Source organism: Artemia franciscana, chromosome 7, assembly GCF_032884065.1.
Source record: "Artemia franciscana chromosome 7, ASM3288406v1, whole genome shotgun sequence".
Taxonomy (NCBI): domain Eukaryota; kingdom Metazoa; phylum Arthropoda; class Branchiopoda; order Anostraca; family Artemiidae; genus Artemia; species Artemia franciscana.
The window spans coordinates 49,677,253-49,697,988 of record NC_088869.1 but is presented as its reverse complement, the minus strand read 5'-3'; the positions used below and the strand labels follow the sequence as shown (position 1 = coordinate 49,697,988).

At 38.0% G+C, this 20,736-nt stretch overlaps 1 protein-coding gene across 1 annotated transcript in view; it reads left to right on the top strand.

The window, feature by feature from the left end:
- LOC136029413 (disheveled-associated activator of morphogenesis 1-like) overlaps positions 1-20,736 on the top strand; it is a gene marked incomplete in the record, with an annotated part of 127,561 nt that overhangs the window by 14,616 nt on the left and 92,209 nt on the right. The window contains 1 exon segment of the mRNA XM_065707780.1: positions 9,293-9,487. Within this exon segment, the coding sequence (XP_065563852.1) occupies positions 9,293-9,487 (195 nt within the window).

Sequence of the window (20,736 nt, the reverse complement as noted above, 5' to 3'; positions counted from 1 at the left end):
CTCTGAGAAATTGCCCTTAATCACTTTGTTCTCTTTAGTTTGAATGAGTTTATATTCTCACTTCATTCTTTTTGTCAGTCCTGGTTGAACTTCGTTGAAGTAAGGATGCTAGGGCTGTTTTTAAAAAACTTTTTAAACAACATTATTTAGTTTTAATTCTCACAATTTAATGTAAGTTTATTTGTATATACATATTTTCTCTCTTGTTCTCGTATTGTGCTGAAGACGGCCCTTGGACATAGGGCCGAAATATTCACAGAATTGATTTCCACTGTCTTGAAAAGATTTTCTTTATTGTTTCTACTTTGTATTTGTTTATATATATATATATATATATATATATATATATATATATATATATATATATATATGTATATATATATATATATATATATATATATATATATATATATATATATATATATATATATATATATACATATATATATATATATATATATATATATATATATATATATATATATATATGTATATATATATATACATATATATATATATATATATATATACATATATATATATATATATATATATATATATATATATATATATATATATATATATATATATGTATATATATATATATATATATATATATATATATATATATATATATATATATATATATATATATATATATATATATATATATATATATATATATATATATATATATATATATATATATAGATTCGTTTAGTTCGCCCTTTCTTTGCCCCTTTTTAAGAGAAAAAATTGCTTCCTTTTTGGATGTTTTTTTATTTATCAAAAAAGTTTACTAGTTTTATCTTTCTAATTTGCCTTCCAGGCCCGCTGGTGTTATATCTTGCCCTAAATGGAGTTACTTTGATAATATGCTTTGACAGCTGCTTCAAGATACTGATAAAGAACATTATTGATATTTACTACAAGTGTCCACAATCTAAATGGATGTTCTTTTTATAGCTAATAACTATTTGCAATTTGTAACTTTAATCTGTATCTGCTAATATGCTTAACCCTGAAAAAGATTGAAGTATTTTATTTCTTTAATTGTTAATTAAACGATCATAGACATAACTCCCACATCTTAACTGGTAAATTCCGTCCCGTGTTTGTTGTTAATGTCTCAGAGGAAACCCAGCAAACCCACCATGGGCATAGTGCTCGTCTTCTAAAAGGCGTCAAGCTTTTTGATATTTCCAAAACGACATTCTATACTGCTACTACTGCTACTTATTACTCGACTCACATCAGCACCAAGCTGCCTGAGGCCAACACAGCTCTGGACGCTCCTCCATCACCCCAATATTTTCTAATTTCACTCTTTACCCCTTCCCACGAACTCCCTCCGATCTCCTTTAAATGATTAGATAGATAGATAGATAATTTTATTCACCCACTCGATACAAAACCACAAATGGCACGAATGGAGTATAAAGAAGAAGAAAAAAAAAAACAAAAAAAACACTTAACTGCAAAAACAAAAACAAACGTTACGATACACCGCCAATAAATAAAAACATTATTACAAAAACTCACTAAGGACGAATTGCAATTGCCAGACTACTAGGCCCAAGCGACCCCAAAAATTCAGAACGACGTTTCGTCACAGCAGCAATCGGATCTGTGATACCGAACCTTGCAGACATCTTGGAATTTTTAACCCACGGTGGGGTATTTAAAAGAAATTTTGCATATTTGTAAAAAAGTGATCGAAGGTTTCTTTTATCGCTAACACTAAATATATGCCAAAACGGTGATAAAGCCAGAAAGTGTGGGATCACCAGTGCATTATATAGCCTAGCTCGAATTTGTCGATTATATTTCGCTTTAGTTGAAGATAGCGCCCCGTAAGCCTTACGTGCCTTTTCTGCGAAATTACTTATTTGGCGAGCACGTGTAGATGCCATGTTATGACCTATAGGCATTCCTAAGTACATTATGGAGTCAGACAGTGGAACCTCTTGAGCACCAAATTTGACAGCAAGATCTATACAATCTGCATTTCTCCTATTGAAAGCAACAATCTCGCTTTTACTTGCATTAAAAGATAGGCCTATCTCTCTATAAGCATCATCTAGAATCTGAAAATTTTCTTCAATACGAGACAAACATCTACTTAAATTAAAAATATCATCTGCGTAATTAAGTAATGTTACATCCAAACCTCGGAAAATGCAGCTCATTTGCACTAACTTTTGGGCCTCGAGAACACTATTATTATACAACCGGGGTGACGAAATTGCACCCTGCCTAATGCCCTTTCTAACCGGAATAGCATTTGGTAATACAATCGGCCCGTTAGGAGACGGGACTTTAACTTGGACTCGAAGCTTCTTATACATATCCCGAAAAGGCAAAATAACCGATCGGTCCACACCACGTTTATGAGCAGACACTAATAACTGGGGATGTATCCCAGAATCAAAAGCACGTCTAACATCGTGACTCGCTAGAATAAGGGATTCATTCAGTTCATCAGCTTCTATTAATATATTAGCAAGAATATAATGGACGTGCTCGCGACCAACACCTTTTTTAAATCCGAACTGATTATCGGGGGTAGAACATTGAAAAGCAATATGATCTATAACTAGCAATTCCATAAGCTTACATAAAACCGGCGAAACAGTTATAGGGCGGTAAGATACGCATTCAGACGGATTTTTCCCTTTTTTCAAAATAGGTGTAATTACTCCAGTACCAAAAACATCGGGAACGAGACCAGAATTAAAGATAATTTGGAATAGAAGCTCTAAATGACTCAGGAGACCAGCAGTACCATGTACAAGATGCAACCCACACAACTTGTCGACACCTTTCGATTGTTTCTTTTTTAATTTTGAAATTGCACGAATCAGATTAGGAACAGTTACTATGTAGCCAACACCAGAACTAGGCAATTCCATGAACTTATCAAGTTCGACTTCATATTTATCTTCAAGATCTTGTTCGGGTGGAGAGAACTCAGAAGTAAAGTGGGACACCCAATCTTGCTCAGAGATCACAGGTTCGACACTATTCTGATCACCATTACGTTTAAGAAATCTCCACACAGCATTTGGATCATTACTTATCAATTGACTATGTTGATCGATCACTTCACATTTATGCTTAGACAAAATCTTAGCAAATCTGCGTTTGCTGAACAGCCGAACTTCATTTACAACACCTGATTTCGGACGACCACACTCGTTCCAGAGCCTAAGCCAAAATTTTGCACGACCACATGCTTCACTTAGAGCAGGGTTTTCGGACCACTTTGGAATTTCCGTTCCCACTCGGACTTTACGAATGGGGACCGCAGCGGCCTCGGCAGATAACAGTGCGTGAGATATTTCACTACAGTAGATGTTTAGTAGCAGCTGTTTCTCTTCATCTTGAATACATACACTCTGCTGTAGTAATTGGAACGGCACTTTAATCTTTGTGAGAATCTCATCCAATACGTAATGATAAGTAGCCAGGTCAATTTTACTCCAATTAGTTTTGATTTTCCACTTCTTTTCATTAGTTGGGGGGTTAGGAGAGGCAGGAATTACTCGAAAAGTGTTTATAATTGGAAAGTGATCAGACGCGCTTACGCTCAGATCTACGTGCGAATTACCGCAAGCTGGAGATTGGATGGAACTTAACATGAAGTCGAGAGATGAAGTCGAGCCTGAGTTATGGATATAAGTAAAACACAGATCATTGTTAGCAAGACGAAGACCGTCACAGGAAGATAGGAGGATCTGTGCTCGAGCGTTAGACTCATCAGTCAAGTCACAGTTCACGTCACCAGCGACTATACATTCAAGGCCCTGGCTAGAACAGCTGCCCACCGAACTCGATAGCTTACTGCAGGCTTCACTAAATTTTTTTTCTGATTTACTGTCTCTGTAGTCTGTTGGCATGTACACAGAGTGGATAACAGTTTTGTGCACCTTAACAGCAACAAAAAAGTCTGAAGATTTATACAGAATGGGATTTAACCTGCTGCTAACAAGAATGGCGATTCCACCGGACGGCCTTCCCCTGCCCGATGACTTTGCAGGAGTAGCAAATACTTTGACGCCATCGTTTAGCTCAAGCAGACTAACGGCTTGATTCGAGAGGAAGTGTTCCTGCACACAGAGTACATCGTTATAACATAACAATCCTTCTAACAGTGGCATTTTATCAACCACTCCACCATTTAAGTTCCATGAAACAACCCGTATAGAATCACCGATCATTGTTTAGAAATTAGCTTCTGAGCTACTGGACATTGGAAGCTGTAGCACGGGTGTCGAGAAGAACCACACAGAGCGCATTTGGGGGCATTTTGGCATGGATTGTCCCGAGAGCTGGAATGATCTCCACCGCACTTTGAACATTTCGGGGGATCTACACAAGATTTTGCTGCATGTCCGTAGGACTGACAGTTGTAGCACTGCATCGGTAAGAATTTAAATTCTGTAATGGGTAGTCGCTCGTAACCAAAAATGGGCGGAGAGTTCATTGCGTTAAAGAGATGAGCTTTGCTTTCAAACTGTAATTTGAATGACCGAGTACTACCAATTTGTACGGCCTTAACACAGTTCGGTACAACTGTGCGCAGTTCATCATCTGAAAGTTTCAGTGGGAACGTGGCGGATTATTCCGAAGAAAGCGGGAGTTTTTACTTTAACACTTATAGTTGAGTCACTTTTACCCACTGCCTCAGCCAGGGACTCGGCAGCATTCTTGTTGTTCAAGACTACTCTCCATTCAGATTTCCTAGGTTTCAGCTCCACAATGTTCGAACTAGTATCACCACATACTCTGTCCAAATAGGATTTCCGAGCGCTAGGGTTCGAAAGATCTTTCGGGGGATTCTTCAAAACAACCGCATATGACAGTTTCGACATGATCGTGTTGGTTTTCTGCCGCAGGCATAGCAGAGACAGAAGGAGAGGGATTAGAATCCACGTAACTATCGAACTTAGCACACAATTCGTTTACTTTCCGGGTTAGGGTAGCCGTCACTTCTCCCGGGATTATCGGAACTTCATCAGGTTCGAAAATCACAAACCGCGGCAACGAGATATTTTTATCTTCACAAACCCGAAATACTTTTAATATGTCCAGGATATCATCGGTGTTCTTCGATCGCGCAGTAACACGTGTGGTAATTCCTGCTAGGGGCCACATATAACTCCTTCGTCCATTGCAATTGCTTCCTCTGAGAAAAACTCGACTGCTTTTTTCGCTATATCCTCCGAGCGATTACCAGCTTTTATCGCACGGAAAGCATAATTCAGTAACGCATTCCAAACCAATTTCTCATTACTCCCCATCGCAACAGCCACGTCACAATCCGTAATGCAAAATCAAAGTCCGAGGGGAGGAGCCAGGTTCAATAAACTACGACGTAATACAAAGCTATTTAAGCTAATAAGCGAGGGAAGCGTAGTTTCTTGCTACCTGATCCCCGCAGTTTTAAGGGAGTTTAAGGGTTTTTCTTCCCACAAAAACCGGGGGTAACCTGCTTTTCGCGTAGCCCCAGATGGATGTCTAAGGATGGCTCAATAGATAACTTTTTATGCATTTCACTTAATTCGCATGCCATGTGTTATTTAACCCCTCTCCCGAAGCATTCTTATGTACGTGTCTGTATGGCTAATTGGTGAAAATTTCACAATTAACAATGGCTCTAGGGATGCCGTACTTCTGAAAAGAAGTCAAACCCAGATATCTTAACAATATCTGTACATACTTGGAATTTTTCTCTCTCCCCGCCAGACTTTTGACCGAATTGAAACATTTGAGTCTTGATCGAAAAAAAAAAATTAACTGAAAATAAGGAGCAACATTAAAACTTTAAACGAACAGAAATTATTCTGTGTATGAAAGAGGCTGCTCCCTCCTCAACGCCCCGCTCTTTACGCTAAAGTTTTACTCTTTCTCTCAACTCTACTTTTTAAAACAGTAAAAAAAAACTTTAGCGTAAAGAGTAAAACAAAATGGCTACCTCAAAATTTTGATCCAGTGACTTTGGGAAAAAAAAATAAGCCTGGGAGGGGGACTTGGTTCCCTCCAACTTTTCGGTCACTTAAAAAGGGCATTAGAACTTTTAACTTCTGTTAGAATGAGCTCTCTTGCGACATTCTAGGACCACTGGGTCGATACGATCACCACTGGGAAAAAAAAAACAACCAACAAATTAACACCCACCCGTGATCTGTCTTTTGGGAAACAGTTGGGTTCTACAGTTGGGTCTCTGAAATGCTGAATCTGATGGTGTGATTTTCGTTAAGATTCTTTGACTTTTAGGAGTGCTTCCCCCTATTTTCTAAAATAAGGCAAATTCTCTCAGGCTCTTAACTTTTGATGAATAAAACTAAACTTGATGAAACTTACATATTTAGAATCAGCGTAAAAATTCATTTTTCAGAGTTTTGGTTACTATTGAGCCGGGTCGCTCCTTACTACAGTTCGTTACTACGAACTGTTTGATTGCGTGGTATGGTGTATAATAGTGCACGGGCTATTGAGGAGGAAGGGTGGAGATCTTTTTGCAGTAAGGAGTTTGCTTGAACCTAAAAAAGTTTTTTATTTCCAAAATTCCCAACACCAGAAGAAAGTTTCGGAGGGAGGGGGTAAAAATTAATATAAAATTCCTTGTGACCTCTGAGGCATACTTTTAGACTACGCTCGTGATATGGGTGTTGCTGGGCGATAGCACCCCTTTTATTGTCGATAATTTTTTGCTGTGTTGCATGAACAATTATATTTATGTGCTTCCTGGCGCAAAAGGTGGAAAGTTGGGGGGGATTATAAGCGCAATTATGACGTTTTAACAGGGGATGGGTTGAAAACCTTGGGGATAGGTAGACAATCTTACACTTAAGTTTGAATTGTGTCCAGATTTTTTAAGAATGATCCCTGAAATATAAGGGTCGTTTAATTAGAACGACAAGAAGTTTTTTTCAAGTATTAATAAGCTTTAGCGTGAAGAACGTGGTGTTGAGGAGGGGGAAACCTTCTTGTATAATTTCTTTTAGTTTTTTAAGTTTTAATGTTGCTGCTTACTTTCAGTCGATAAACTTTTTTATTTCTGCGTTTTTTATTTAATACGAATTAGTCCATAGCACTGTTTACAACAAGTGTGTAGTTTTACAACCTCCTTGCACTTTTCTTCCATGCCACTAGTAAAGCTTTCTAAAGGCTTCTTTCCAGGCATTTGAAGCATGTGAAGCAGGTAAGCACTGTGCTCATTTCTTATTAAATTAAATAAAAAAACTAATTGTTTTAGCTGAAAGTAAGGAGCGACATTAAAACTTAAAACGAACAGAAATTACTCCGCATATGAAATGAGTTGTCCCCTCCGCAATCCCTCGCTCTTTACGCTAAAGCTTTTAATTGTTTTAAAAAGTAGAATTGTGGCAAAGAGTCAAACTTTAGCGTAAAGAGCGAGGGATTGCGGAGGGGACAACTCATTTCATATACGGAGTAATTTCTGTTCGTTTTAAGTTTTAATGTCGCTCCTTACTTTCAGCTAAAAAAATTAGTTTTTTTATTTAATTTCTGAACGTTTTTGAATTAATGCATGTTTGGTTTTGGCTCTCCGCACATAAATTATTAAAATGAAATTTGTATATTAATTCTTTGGCTAAATGGCTTTCTCTTAGTTTTGATCAGACGATTTTGAGAATTAAGGGGTGGAGAAGGAGGCCTAGTTGCCCTCCAATTTTTCGGTTACTTAAAAAGGCAACTAGAACTTTTAATTTTTAACGAACGTTTTTATTAGTAAAAAACATACGTAACTCTAGAATTAACTTACGTAACAAACTTTCATAACCTTATATTTTTATTATGTATACGAGGGGGTTTGTACACTCGTTAATACCTCGCTCGTTACACTAAATCGTAAGTTTTGTCCCAATTCTTTAAGAATGACCCCTGAATCAGAAAGGTCGTAAATTACTAAAAATACTTCTGCATAAAGAGCAAGGTATTTATCTCCTCCTAAATACCTCGATCTTTATGCTAAAGTATTTTTAGAACCCCTCATATGCGTAATAATCTCTGTTCGTTTTAAGTTTCAATGCTACTTCTTCCTTTCATTTGAAAAAACATTTTCATGTTTATTTTTCATTGTTTTCTTATAGTAATGCTAGAGAATCCTGCGCCCTTGTCATTGAATTTTTCTTCCCCCATGACCGATTCCTCCAAGGAAAGATCCTCCAACATAGCCCCCTCTCCTCAGCCCCACCCCCAAACAAAATAAAATCCCCCTGAAAACGTCTGTACACTTCCCAATAACCATTACTATATGTAAACACTGGTCAAAGTTTGTAACTTGCAGCCCCTCCCCCAGGGATTTTGGGGGAGTACGTCATCCCCAAAGACATAGTTTTTATGGTTTTCGACTATGTTGAACAAAATGGCTATCTCAAAATTTTGATCCGTTGACTTTGGGAAAAAAATGAGAGTGGGAGGGGGCCTAGATGCCCTCCAATTTTTTTGGTCACTTAAAAAGGGCACTAGAACTTTTCATTTCCGTTAAAATGAGCCCTCTTGCGACATTCTAGGACCACTTGGTCGATACGATGACCCCTGGGAAAAAAAACAAATAAACACGCACCCGTGATTTGTCTTCTGGCAAAAAATACAAAATTCTACATTTTTGTAGATAGGAGCTTGAAACTTCTACAGTAGGGTTCTCTGATATGCTGAATCTGATGGTGTCATTTTCGTTTAGATCCTACGACTTTTAGGGGGTGTTTCCCCCTATTTTCCTAAATAAGGCAAATTTTCTCAGGCTCGTAACTTTTGATGGGTAAGACTAAACTTGATGAAACTTATATATTTAAAATCAGCATTAAAATGCGATTCTTTTGATGTAGCTATTGATATCAAAATTCAATTTTTTAGAGTTTTGGTTACTATTGAGCTGGGTCGCTCCTTACTACAGTTCGTTACCACGAACTGTTTGATAATTTGATTGATTACCATTTTTGTCATCATTATTGTTAGACATGTGGCAGCTGTTTACAAAGTATATAGAGAAACAGAGATATGGACATATAGATGGGAATATAGAGAAAAATGGAAGCCAGATTCTGCAAAACTTCGTGGTCACATTTTGCCTTGAACCCAGAGTAATGTCATTTTGTGTTCCCATTATCTAAATGGAATAAACTAGCAAAACTAGTAAGAATCTGGAGTCTGTATATCTACGAGCTACATAATCGAGATGCTATTTCCATATTATCCGAGATCGATTCAGGTAAAGAAACTACAGTACATTTCTTAAGATTTAACCTATTTCCTTATTTTTCAGATTCAGTGGTCATTTATTGACCGTGTCAAATCCACGAAAGTTAAACTCCCGACCTTCAAAATTGATTGGACAAAAATTGGTAAAGGCCTTAAAGAACTAGGCCTTTTTTCACCAGATAGGGCCAATTCAATAGGGTCCTCTCATAAACCAAAAATGCCAGGAAGGGCCAAAAGAAGCTGGTGTGGATGCTTTCAGGTTAGAGTAGCCACCTTTTTTTCTTCTTAAGGAGGTTAATGCTCTCTCTTTTGAACGCGAAGATTAATTTTGTTGCACATTTGTTTTCTTTCAATGTGGGATATTTGTGTCTGAGATATATGTCCAAATGCATACGTACGAAAAAAAAAATTTAGTACTTAATTAAAAAAAACTTATTTAAATATTTCCTAGATGTTTACTTACTGAATGATATTTCAAGATATTTGTAAAATAAATAAAATTATTAAGCCACAAATGAATTTTTGTTCCTGCTTTAAACTTTGGATTTCTGGGCGTGCAATCTTTCTGGTGTTGTGATGCTTCTTTTCTTGTGTCTTATTCTTCTTTAAACTTTTTTGAAGAAATGCACTCTTTTAGCATTATCTTTATTAATTTCTTATGTATCTAGAAGATATATCTGCTTTATAATAAATCTAATAGCATAGTTAGTTTTTTTGTGTGTGTTCGGGGGGGGGGGGGGTACCATTTTATATTATAGACAATTTAAAACTTGAATTGAAAATCATGCTGATTTTCATCCATAATTTTCTATGAATTTTTATGTTCCAGTTCTGTCCCTGCAACCAGACATACGCTTATTGGGAAGAGAAGGGTATTATCATCATGACCTTAAAAGTGCCCCTCCCCCCAATATAGGTTTGAAAATAAACTTACTTTCTTTTCGGTTTTATACTTCTGTTTCAGTGGCGTAATCTATTTTAGTAAATTGACTAGATTATCTCCTAAAATTGTGTACATTTATGTCCCATATATACATATGCTTGCGAGTGTAATCGTAAACAAAGGGGATAGAGTTTCCTTTCTTCAAGAAAATCATCCGAGGACTATTTCTTGGAAATATCATGCGTTATACTTAAATATGCAAAACCAGAGTACGGGGAAATAGCAGCAACCTGCTCAAAGCTGTGACAACTTGCCCTAGAGGAGATTCAAGATCAAGAAATGATTGTTTCTTAAGTGCAAACCGTAGGGGAAGACAAAACTTCTGACCAGACTTACTTTTTTATATTCTATATTGCAACTTCCGTGGCACTATAAATACTTGATGACGCGCCGCTGTAGTCTTAGCCAAGTCTCTATAATATACAGCCTTCAGATCAGACCTACTAATAATTATGCTGCGGGCCATGAAGCCTTTGATATGAGGCAGCCGCCGGCCACGGGAACGACTACGTAGGAAGCTTGTATATATTAACTCTCATTGTCACTTGTCTTCTGAGGGAAGCTATTGTCCTAGTGACGCTGGAGGCTGATTTACACTATCCTCCACTTCTCGCACTTTCCTGTAACCTCTGGTATAGTTTTTTGTGCCTCGCAATGTTTCTTCCAAGGGATCCATTGGGTTATGAGAGATCCCATAACTTAAAGCTATGTGCAAGGCGTTCTTCAATAGCTTCATCGGAGTCTAAAAAGTACATTTGGTTATAAATGTGGTTACAAATTACCTTTAGGGGTTAATATGGATGTGCCGCTAAATTGATTTTCTGATGAATTTGTCCAGCTACTCTGAAGCTGAAAATATTACGGCTATCGGTCGTTAGATAATCGCTCACGTCGAATGAAGCAAATTCGAAACGTAAGTTCAATTTTAGATTCTTTTGTGGAACTCTTTAAGGAGCGAGTGATGCCCTATAAAAGGCCAACCAAGTTCATTTGGAAATTGTGGAGGTGACAATACGATTCGACCAAGCTAGTAGCAACCACCAAATAAATCGCCTATGTTGGCTTCACTTTCCTTGGGAAAATGTTAGACTACGCAGTGAATAGATACAACATTGAAGGGTCCCAATGACTTGTAATTAACACTTGCGTAATTTACGGCATGATAATAGGTTTGTATTGGGTTTTGTGCCATAGAGTGTTGGCGTCGAAGATTGTTCTGATTCTCGGTGTCGCTTGTCTTATAACCGCAAGTATCTTTGTTCTTCACTTTCATTTTCGATCCGATATGATCCTTGTTATAACAAGTCTTCTGACCACATTTTTTCTTCTTCATTTGGAATTTTCATTATTTCAGACAATTTTTCCATGCCCTTTGCTTTTGCTGCTTGGATCAGTCTTGGTTGTCCAGGTTGTTTATTTTTAGTCCTCCGGAATTCACGATTTTCGGGTTTGCCGCTTGATCTTGTTGATGGTTCAAAATTTTTTTGTTGTTCAAGCGAATTATGATTTTTAATCATAATTAAGTAAGTAAGTAATTTTATTGCCCGAAAATTCACATGGAATTAAAATGGAGTATAACAAAAGAAACATAAAAGAGAAGTCACACTAGGGAACATCAACAAACGTATTTACACATTATGTATATTAGCAAAACTACTGACAGAGGATGGCTAGCCTCGGGTTCCCTCTTCCCCTAGTGTTTTCAGAAAATTCCCGGTGACACGATGAACACAGAGTGTTCGATCGGATACACCGATCGAATTACGCATTATATAGGAGTTACTCGTCCATGGTGCAAGTCTCAGAAGGAACTTCGCGAATAGGAAAAACAGACTCTTACTTTTGCACATTGAGCGGACGACAGGTATTTCCAAAAAGGTGCTAAATACAGTACATGTGGAAAGGCAATGGCATTATACATCCACGCAAGATATTTACGGCAGAACCGGTGTCTGTTACCAATAATTGACCCGTACGCAATCCGGATTCCCACTTCTACGTGGTGCACAAGCAGCGTCCCGGTGGAGTGGAAGCTTCGACCGATTCGTAAACCAAGGTAAGTAATACCCTCAGATGGTTTCACAACTGAATCGCCCAAAGGGATTTTTTCTTCGCACTGTTCCGCTTTAAAAAACAAGGCGGCCCGATTTTGACACATTAAACGACATACCAACGTTATTGTATCTATTCAACACATCAAAATTCTTCGATAGTCGGTCAGGACATGTTCAAATTAAGCAAGTCATCAGCATACGTCATCTATGAAATACCAATTTTTTTATGGCACTTGGTATTAACCAAGTGACATATAGCAATCGCCAATTCTGTCGGTCTGTCTGTCTGTCGGTCCCGGTTTTGCTACTTTAGGCACTTCCAGGTAAGCTAGGACGATGAAATTTGGCAGGCGTATCAGGGACGAAACCAGCTTAAATTAGAAATAGTCATTTTCCCAATTTGACCATCTGGGGGGGGGAGTGGGGGGCCGGTTAATTCGGAAAAAATAGACAAAATGAAGTATTTTTAACTTATGAATGGCTGATGGGATCTTAATGAAATTTGATGGTTGGAATGATATTGTGTCTCAGAGCTCTTATTTTAAATCCTGACCGGATCTGATGACATTGGGGGGAGTTGGAGGGAAGGGAAACCTAAAATCTTGGAAAACACTTAGAGTGGAGGGATCGGGATGAACCTTGATGGGAAAAATAAGCACAAGTCCCAGATACATGATTGACATAATCGGAAAGGATCCGCTCTCTTTTGGGTAGTTGGTTGGGGTTATTTCTGAAAAATTAGAAAAAATGAGCTATTTTTAACTTACGAACAGGTGATCGGATCTCAATGAAATTTCATATTTAGAAGGATATCGTGGCTCAAAGCTCTTTTTTTAAACCCGACCAGATCTGGTGACATTGGGGGGGGGTGAGTTGGGAGGGGGAAACCTAAAACTTGAAAAACACTTAGAGTGGAGGGATCGGGATGAAACATGGTGGAAAAAATAATCACGAGTCCTAGATACATGATTGACATAACCGGAACGGATCCGCTCTCTTTGGGGTAGTTGGGGGAGGGGTTAATTCTGAAAAATGAGAAAAAATGAGGTATTTTTAACTTACGAACGGTTATCGGATCTCAATGAAATTTGATATTTAGAAGGATATCGTGTCTCAAAGCTCTTATTTTAAATCCTGACTGAATCTGGTGACGGTGGGGGAAGTTTGGGGTGGGGGAACCTAAAATCATGGAAAACGCTTAGTTTGGAGGGATCGGGATGAAACTTGGTGGGAAAAATAAGCACAAGTCTTACATACGTGATTTAAATAATTGGAATGGATCCGATATATTGGGGGGGGGGGTTAATTCTGAAAAATAAGAAAAAATGACGTATTTTTAACTTACGAAGGAGTGATCGGATCTTCATGAAACTTCATATTTAGAAGGACATCGTAACTCAGATTTCTTACTTTAAATCTCAACCGGATTAAGCTTAATTGGGGGGGGGGGAAATCTTAGAAAATACTTAAAGCGGTGAGATCAGGATGAAACTGGATGGGAAGAATAAAAACCAGTCTAAGATACGTGACTGACATAACCGGACCGGATCTGCTCTCTTTGGTGGAATTGGAGGGGGGGGGGGGTAATTTTGAAAATTGAGGTATTTGTAACTTACGAAAGGGTGACTAGATCTTAATGAAAGTCAATATTTAGAAGGATCTTTTGCTTTAAAGTTCTTATTTTAAATTCCGACCAGATCCTATGACGTTGGGGGGAGTTGGAGGGGGAAACCGGAATTCTTGGAAAACGTGAAAATTGGGGTATTTTTATCTTACGAATAGATGATCGGATCTTAATGAAATTTGATTTTTAGAAAGAATTCATGTCTCAGAGCTCTTATTTCAAGTCCCGACCAGATCGTCTGACATTGGGGGGAGTTGGAGGGGGAAATCTTGGAAAAACACTTGGAGTGTAGGAATCGGGATGAAGCTTGTTGGATAGAATAAACAAATGTCCTTGATACGTGATTGACAAAATCGTACTGGATTCACTCTCTTTGGGGGAGTTGGGGGGGGTTCAGTGATTTGGCGATTTTTGGCGCTTCTGGACGTGATAGGACGATGAAAATTGATAGGCGTGTCAGGGAGCTGCACAATTTGACTTGATAAAGTCGTTTTCCCAGATTCGACCATCTGGGGGGCTAAAGGGAGAGGAAAAATTAGAAAAAAATTAGGTATTTATAACTTACGAGTGGGTGATCGGATCTTAATGAATTTTGATATTTAGAAGGGCATCGTGACTCAGAGCTCTTATTTTAAATCCTGACCGGCATTAAGCCTCTTATTTTCCTTTTTAAATCAATCTATTGATTCATAGAATTTTGTTAGAGCTCATACCATATGATCTCTTGGTTCTTAGCTCTTCTCGCCTCGACACAAGTGTCATATGAGCTCTTAGCTCTTGTTTAAACACAAGATGTACTCGAAGATAGAACCGAACCTTGCCTGACTCCTTTACGGACCGGTACAACAGTGGATTCGACCAGATTTGAGTGTATTTTGATTTGCGTTCTAAGGTTATTGTACATATAATATAATACTCTGACAATACACAAATTTAGCTCTATTTTATACGCTTCTAGAAGGATCTGTACGTGCACCGACGAGTCAAAATACCGGCTCACATCAAAAGAGCCAATAACTAGTGGATCACCCGTTGCCTCAGAATCAGACAAAATAATAGCAAGGACGAACAGAGCATCGGCGCAACCAAGCCCAACCGTAAAACCAACTGGTGGTTTGGCATTTGGTAACAGTTTCTAACATTTGACAATATAAGCATTTCTAGAAACTTGCATAAAACTGCCGACACTGTAATTGGGCGATACGAGAAGCATATGTTAGCTGGCTTCCCTTTTTTCAGGATGGGTGTAAATTGCCCTGTACAGAAAACATCGGTTACAAAACCGACTACGAATATGATCTGGTACAACAATGTTAGCATTTCATACAAAAGATGAGTACCATTCATAAGGGCAAGTGCACACAAACCGCCAAATCCGCGAGATTTTTCCCTTTTCAGTCTAAAGGTATTTGCAGTCACTTCCGAAACAGATACGGTCCAGTCCCGAAAACTCGATTTTGATAGCACTGACTGTAATCGTCAATTTGTGTTTTTTGGTTCGTCCTGTATTTTTTTTTTTTTTTTACTTGTTATCTATATATATAAAAATAAGTTGTCTGTCTGTGTGTCTGTCAGGTGACGTCATGTTTCTGTGTCGACTGACGTCATGAAGTTAGTTGTCGTCATTTTTGCTATGACGGTGACGTCATTAAAGATATTTAAGACATATATGTTCACGTAGTAATCTATTAATGTTTAAGTTTAAAATGACTGATGAACTTACAATGGCAAAAGCCGATGAAGATGCTCAAAGAGTCTATGCCAAAAAACTTGCTGCTGATAGAGAAAGTCAGAAAAGAAAGCGTGCCGAGGAATCAAAAGAACAGCAAGGAAACAGGCTTGAGGCTGATAGAGAAAGAAAGAACAGAAAGCGTGCCGAGGAACTACCCGAGCAACGCGAAAGCAGACTTGCTGCTAAAAGAGAAAGTGAAAAAAGAAGGCATGCCGAGGAATCACAAAAACAGCAAGAAATCAGGCTTGCTGCTGATAGAGAAAGTAAGAAAAGAAAGCGTGCCGAGGAATCACAAGAACAGCAAGAAATCAGGCTTGCTGCTGATAGAGAAAGTAAGAAAAGAAAGCGTGCCGAGGAATCAGAGCAACCTGAAAGTTATCGCCTGGCATTCAGGTACAGCCCAGTCGATGATTATAGCTTGAGTAGATGTGTTCAAATCGGGACAATGTCTAAAATTTGTCCCTATTGCAAGGCCTTGAAATTCAATGGTGAAATAATAGGAATGTGTTGCGCCTCAGGAAAAGTTAAACTTCCTCTATTGGCTGCACCACCAGAGCCGTTGAAGACATTCCTTACTGGAACTACGTCAGAATCTAAGCGTTTTTTGTCACAAATCAGAAAATACAACTCATGTTTCCAAATGACGTCGTTTGGACCCCAAATCGAAAATCCAGATCAATTTATGTCTTCTTTCAAAGTAAAAGGGCAAATTTATCATAGAGCAGGGTCCCTTCTACCATTATCAGGCGAGAATAATAAATTTTTACAATTGTACTTCATCAGTGATAGAAATTCTGAATTGAATGCACGTTGCGAAATTTCTCCCAACGTTGAAAGGACAATCGTTTCCCAATTGCAACATCTTTTCCACAAAAATAATAATTTAGTGCGTCTGTTCAAAACAGCCATCGATTTGATGCCTACTGATACGCATAAAATTGTTATTTCCGCTGACAAAACGCCTCCTGGCCAACATGTGCGTTGATACAATGCTCCAACTATCGACGAAGTGGTAATCGTTATGGTCGGTGATCAGTTTTTATCTCGAGATATTATTCTTCATAAGCGAAACGCTCAGTTGTTAAGAATTGCTGAAACTCATCGATGCTACGATGCCCTACAATATCCTATCATTTTTTGGGATGGAGCCGACGGCTATCACTTTAATATTAAATTGATGAATCCAGCCACTAACAAAGAAATGAATAAGAAATGCAGTGCAATGCATTATTATTCCTATAGACTAATGATTCGGCAGGATGAAGAAAATTATATTTTAAAATGCCGTGAATTGTTTCACCAATTTGTCGTTGATATGTATGCTAAAATTGAATCAGAACGTTTGCTATATATTCGCTTGAATCAGACCAAGCTCCGCTCTGAACAATACATTCATTTGCGAGATGCAGTTATAAATGACGGCAATACCACAAACGTTGGAAGATTAACAATTTTACCTTCGTCATATGCTGGCAGTCCCAGTCATATGCATGAATATGCTTAAGATGCTATTGCGCATGTTCGTCTCTATGGTCGTCCAGATTTATTTATTACATTTACATGTAATCAATCTTGGGACGAGATACTGCAGCTTTTACTTCAAGGACAATCGGCGGTTCATAGGCATGACATTACGGCCCGTGTCTTCCGGCAAAAGTTGAAATCACTGATAAACTATCTCAGTAAAACTTGAAGTGTTTGGGTCAGTGCGATGCTGGATGTACTCAGTGGAATGGCAAAAACGAGGTTTGCCACACGCACATATACTAATCTGGCTACATAAAAAATTACTTCGAATGATGTGATTTCCGCTGAAATACCTGATAAAAATGTCGATAAGGGGTTACATGATATTATTGTAAAAAATATGATACATGGACCTTGCGGTGCACTGAACGAAAATTCACCATGCATGGCCAAAGGAAGGTGCACAAAGCAATATCCTCGACTTTTAGTATCCAACACAATTACTGGCAATGATGGTTACCCACAATATAGAAGAAGATCTACTGAAGATGGCGGTAAAACAGCAATAATAAAGAAGCGTAGCGGTACCACCATCGAAGTAGATAACCAATGGGTTGTTCCTTATTCCCTATTATTATCAAAAACATTTAATGCACACATAAACGTTGAATACTGTAACTCCGTAAAGGCAATCAAATACATATGTAAATACGTCAAGAAAGGCAGTGACATGACAGTTTTTGGCTTGCAGTCCGAAATCAAAGATTTTGACGAAATCGTACAATATCAGGCTGGAAGATACATAAGCAGTAATGAAGCTGTTTGGCGAATTCTTTCATTTCCGATACATGAACGTAGTCCAGCTGTTGTTCACTTAGCGGTACATTTACAGAATGGTCAACGTGTTTATTTCTCGGAAACCAACGTGCAACAAAGAGCCCTGAATCCACCGGATACAAAATTAACAGCTTTTTTTTCGCTTTGCAGGAATGATTCTTTTGCAAAAAAAAACTGCTGTATACTGAAGTGCCTTCGTATTACACGTGGAATACGAAAAATAAAGTATTTGAACGTCGAAAACAGGGTAAGTCAGTCGACGGCCAACCTACCATCTTCAAAGATACCACGATAGGAAGACTCTACACCGTTCACCCCAATCAACATGAATGCTTCTTTCTACGCCTGCTTTTGGTGAATGTATCCGGTCCGATATCCTTTGAGTATTTGAGAACTGTAAACGGTACTATACATGACACTTACCGTAGTGCATGCCAAGCTCTGAATTTATTGGAGAATGGCTAACACTGGGATAACTGCATCAATGACGCGTGCGAAACGTCAACCCCAAGTCAAATTCGTGCATTGTTTGGCATCATTTTAACAACTTGCTCTCCATCAGATCCTACAGAGTTATGGGAAAAATATAAGTCAAAAATGTCCGAAGATATACTCCATCGAAAACAGTTAGAGACGTCAGATATGACTTTTGATTTTACATCAGAAATTTATAACTACACTTTAGTTATTATAGAAGATTTGTGCGTACGTATGGCAAACAAACCTCTTCAGGATTTGGGAATGCCTTCACCTAACCGTATCGCTGCTGTTTCGACATGTGTAGAATTGGATCGTGAACAAAGTTACAGTACGAGTGATCTATTGTCGTATGTACAAAATAACATTTCCAAGTTAACGTCGAAACAAAAAGACATTTATGATACGATAATGCATTGTGTCGATAACAACGTTGGAGAAATTTTCTTTTTGGATGCGCCAGGAGGTACTGGTAAAACGTTTGTGATAAAACTGATTCTGGCATCAATTCGATCAAAAAATGATATAGCGTTGGCAATTGCGTCGTCCGGAATAGCCGCAACATTGCTGCCTGGTGGAAGAACTGCTCATTCCGCTTTGAAATTGCCTCTGAATTTGCATTCTACAGAAACTCCCACGTGCAATATTTCCAAATCATCTAGGATGGGTAAAGTATTGCAGCAATGCAAACTTATTATTTGGGATGAGTGCACAATGGCACACAAAAAATCGCTCGAGGCTCTGGATCAATGCTTGAAGATTTGAGAGGGAAGTCGAAACCCTTTGGCAGCACATTAATATTGCTTGCGGGAGATTTCAGGCAAACATTACCTATAATACCTAGATCAACTCCTGCAGACGAAATGAATGCTTGCCTGAAAAATTCTAATTTATGGGCACACGTAAAAATATTAAAATTAACTACAAATATGTGTGTCCGATTGCAAAACGATGACTCTGGTCAAACATTTTCAGATCAATTGCTGGCAATTGGAAACGGAAAGCTCCCAGTAGACTCAATTTCAGGACGTATACAACTACCTGCTGATTTCTGTAATTTAGTGACGTCCAAAAATGAATTGATTGAAAAAGTATTTCCGAATATTCTAAAAAATTATAAAAATAATAAATGGCTAAGTGAAAGAGCGATTCTCGCACCCAAAAATATAGACGTCCACGAAATCAACAATATTGTTTTGACCAAGATTCGAGGCCAGGCAGTCCTTTACAAGTCAGTCGACACAGTTTTGGAACCAAATGAAGCGGTTAATTATCCATCTGAATTTTTAAATTCCATAGATCTTTCAGGGTTTCCACCACACGTGCTACAACTAAAAATAGGCGTACCAATAATACTTTTAAGAAATATCAACCCACCAAAGCTTTGGAATGGCACAAGACTTGCCGTAAAAAAAACAATGGAAAACCTAATAGAGGCCACAATCTTGACAGGGCCTTTTGAGGGTGAGGCTGTTCTTATTCCTCGCTTTCCCATGATTCCAACGGATCTGCCTTTTCAATTTAAAAGATTGCAATTCCCAATTCGATTAGCATTTGCAATCACCATTAACAAAGCTCAAGGTCGATCATTAGAAAAATGTGGTATAGATCTTAATACTGATTGTTTTTCCCATGGACAATTGTACGTTGCATGTTCGAGGGTCGGTAAACCTGACAATCTATTTATATGCAGCGACAATTGGACAGCGAAGAATGTTGTATATTCGCAAGTTTTACGCAGTTAATTTGTATTGTATCTATCTATCTATCTATTTATATAAAAACGAGTTGTGTGAATGCATGTTTGTTTGTTTGTAAAAAGAGCGTTTGCATATGACGTCATTATTAGTACATATGGCTTTGTATATGCACAGACAATGGGAAAGCCAAGAATGTTGTATATTCGCAATTTTTACGTAGTTTAACTCCTGCAGACGAAATGAATGCTTGCCTGAAAAAATCTAATTTATGGGCACAAGTAAAAATATTAAAATTAACTACAAATATGCCTGTCCGATTGCAAAACGATGACTCTGGTCAAACATTTTCAGATCAATTGCTGGCAATTGGAAACGGAAAGCTCCCAGTAGTGGGAAAGCCAAGAATGTTGTATATTCGCAATTTTTACGTAGTTTGAAACACATATATAAATCTATCTATATTCACAGGTGGGACACAACTACAATGGCGCGTAACTAATATGGCGCGTAACGACTTACGCGCGCGGGGGGGCTTGGGGGTGCGCGAAGCGCCACCCCAACAGCTAGTATTTTATAAATTAATTATATAAAAAATAGTAAATCCTTGCTCTGAAATAGGTAGTATTTTATACTTAGCTGAGTTTAATCTGGTTTAATTCTTCTAAAATTAACGT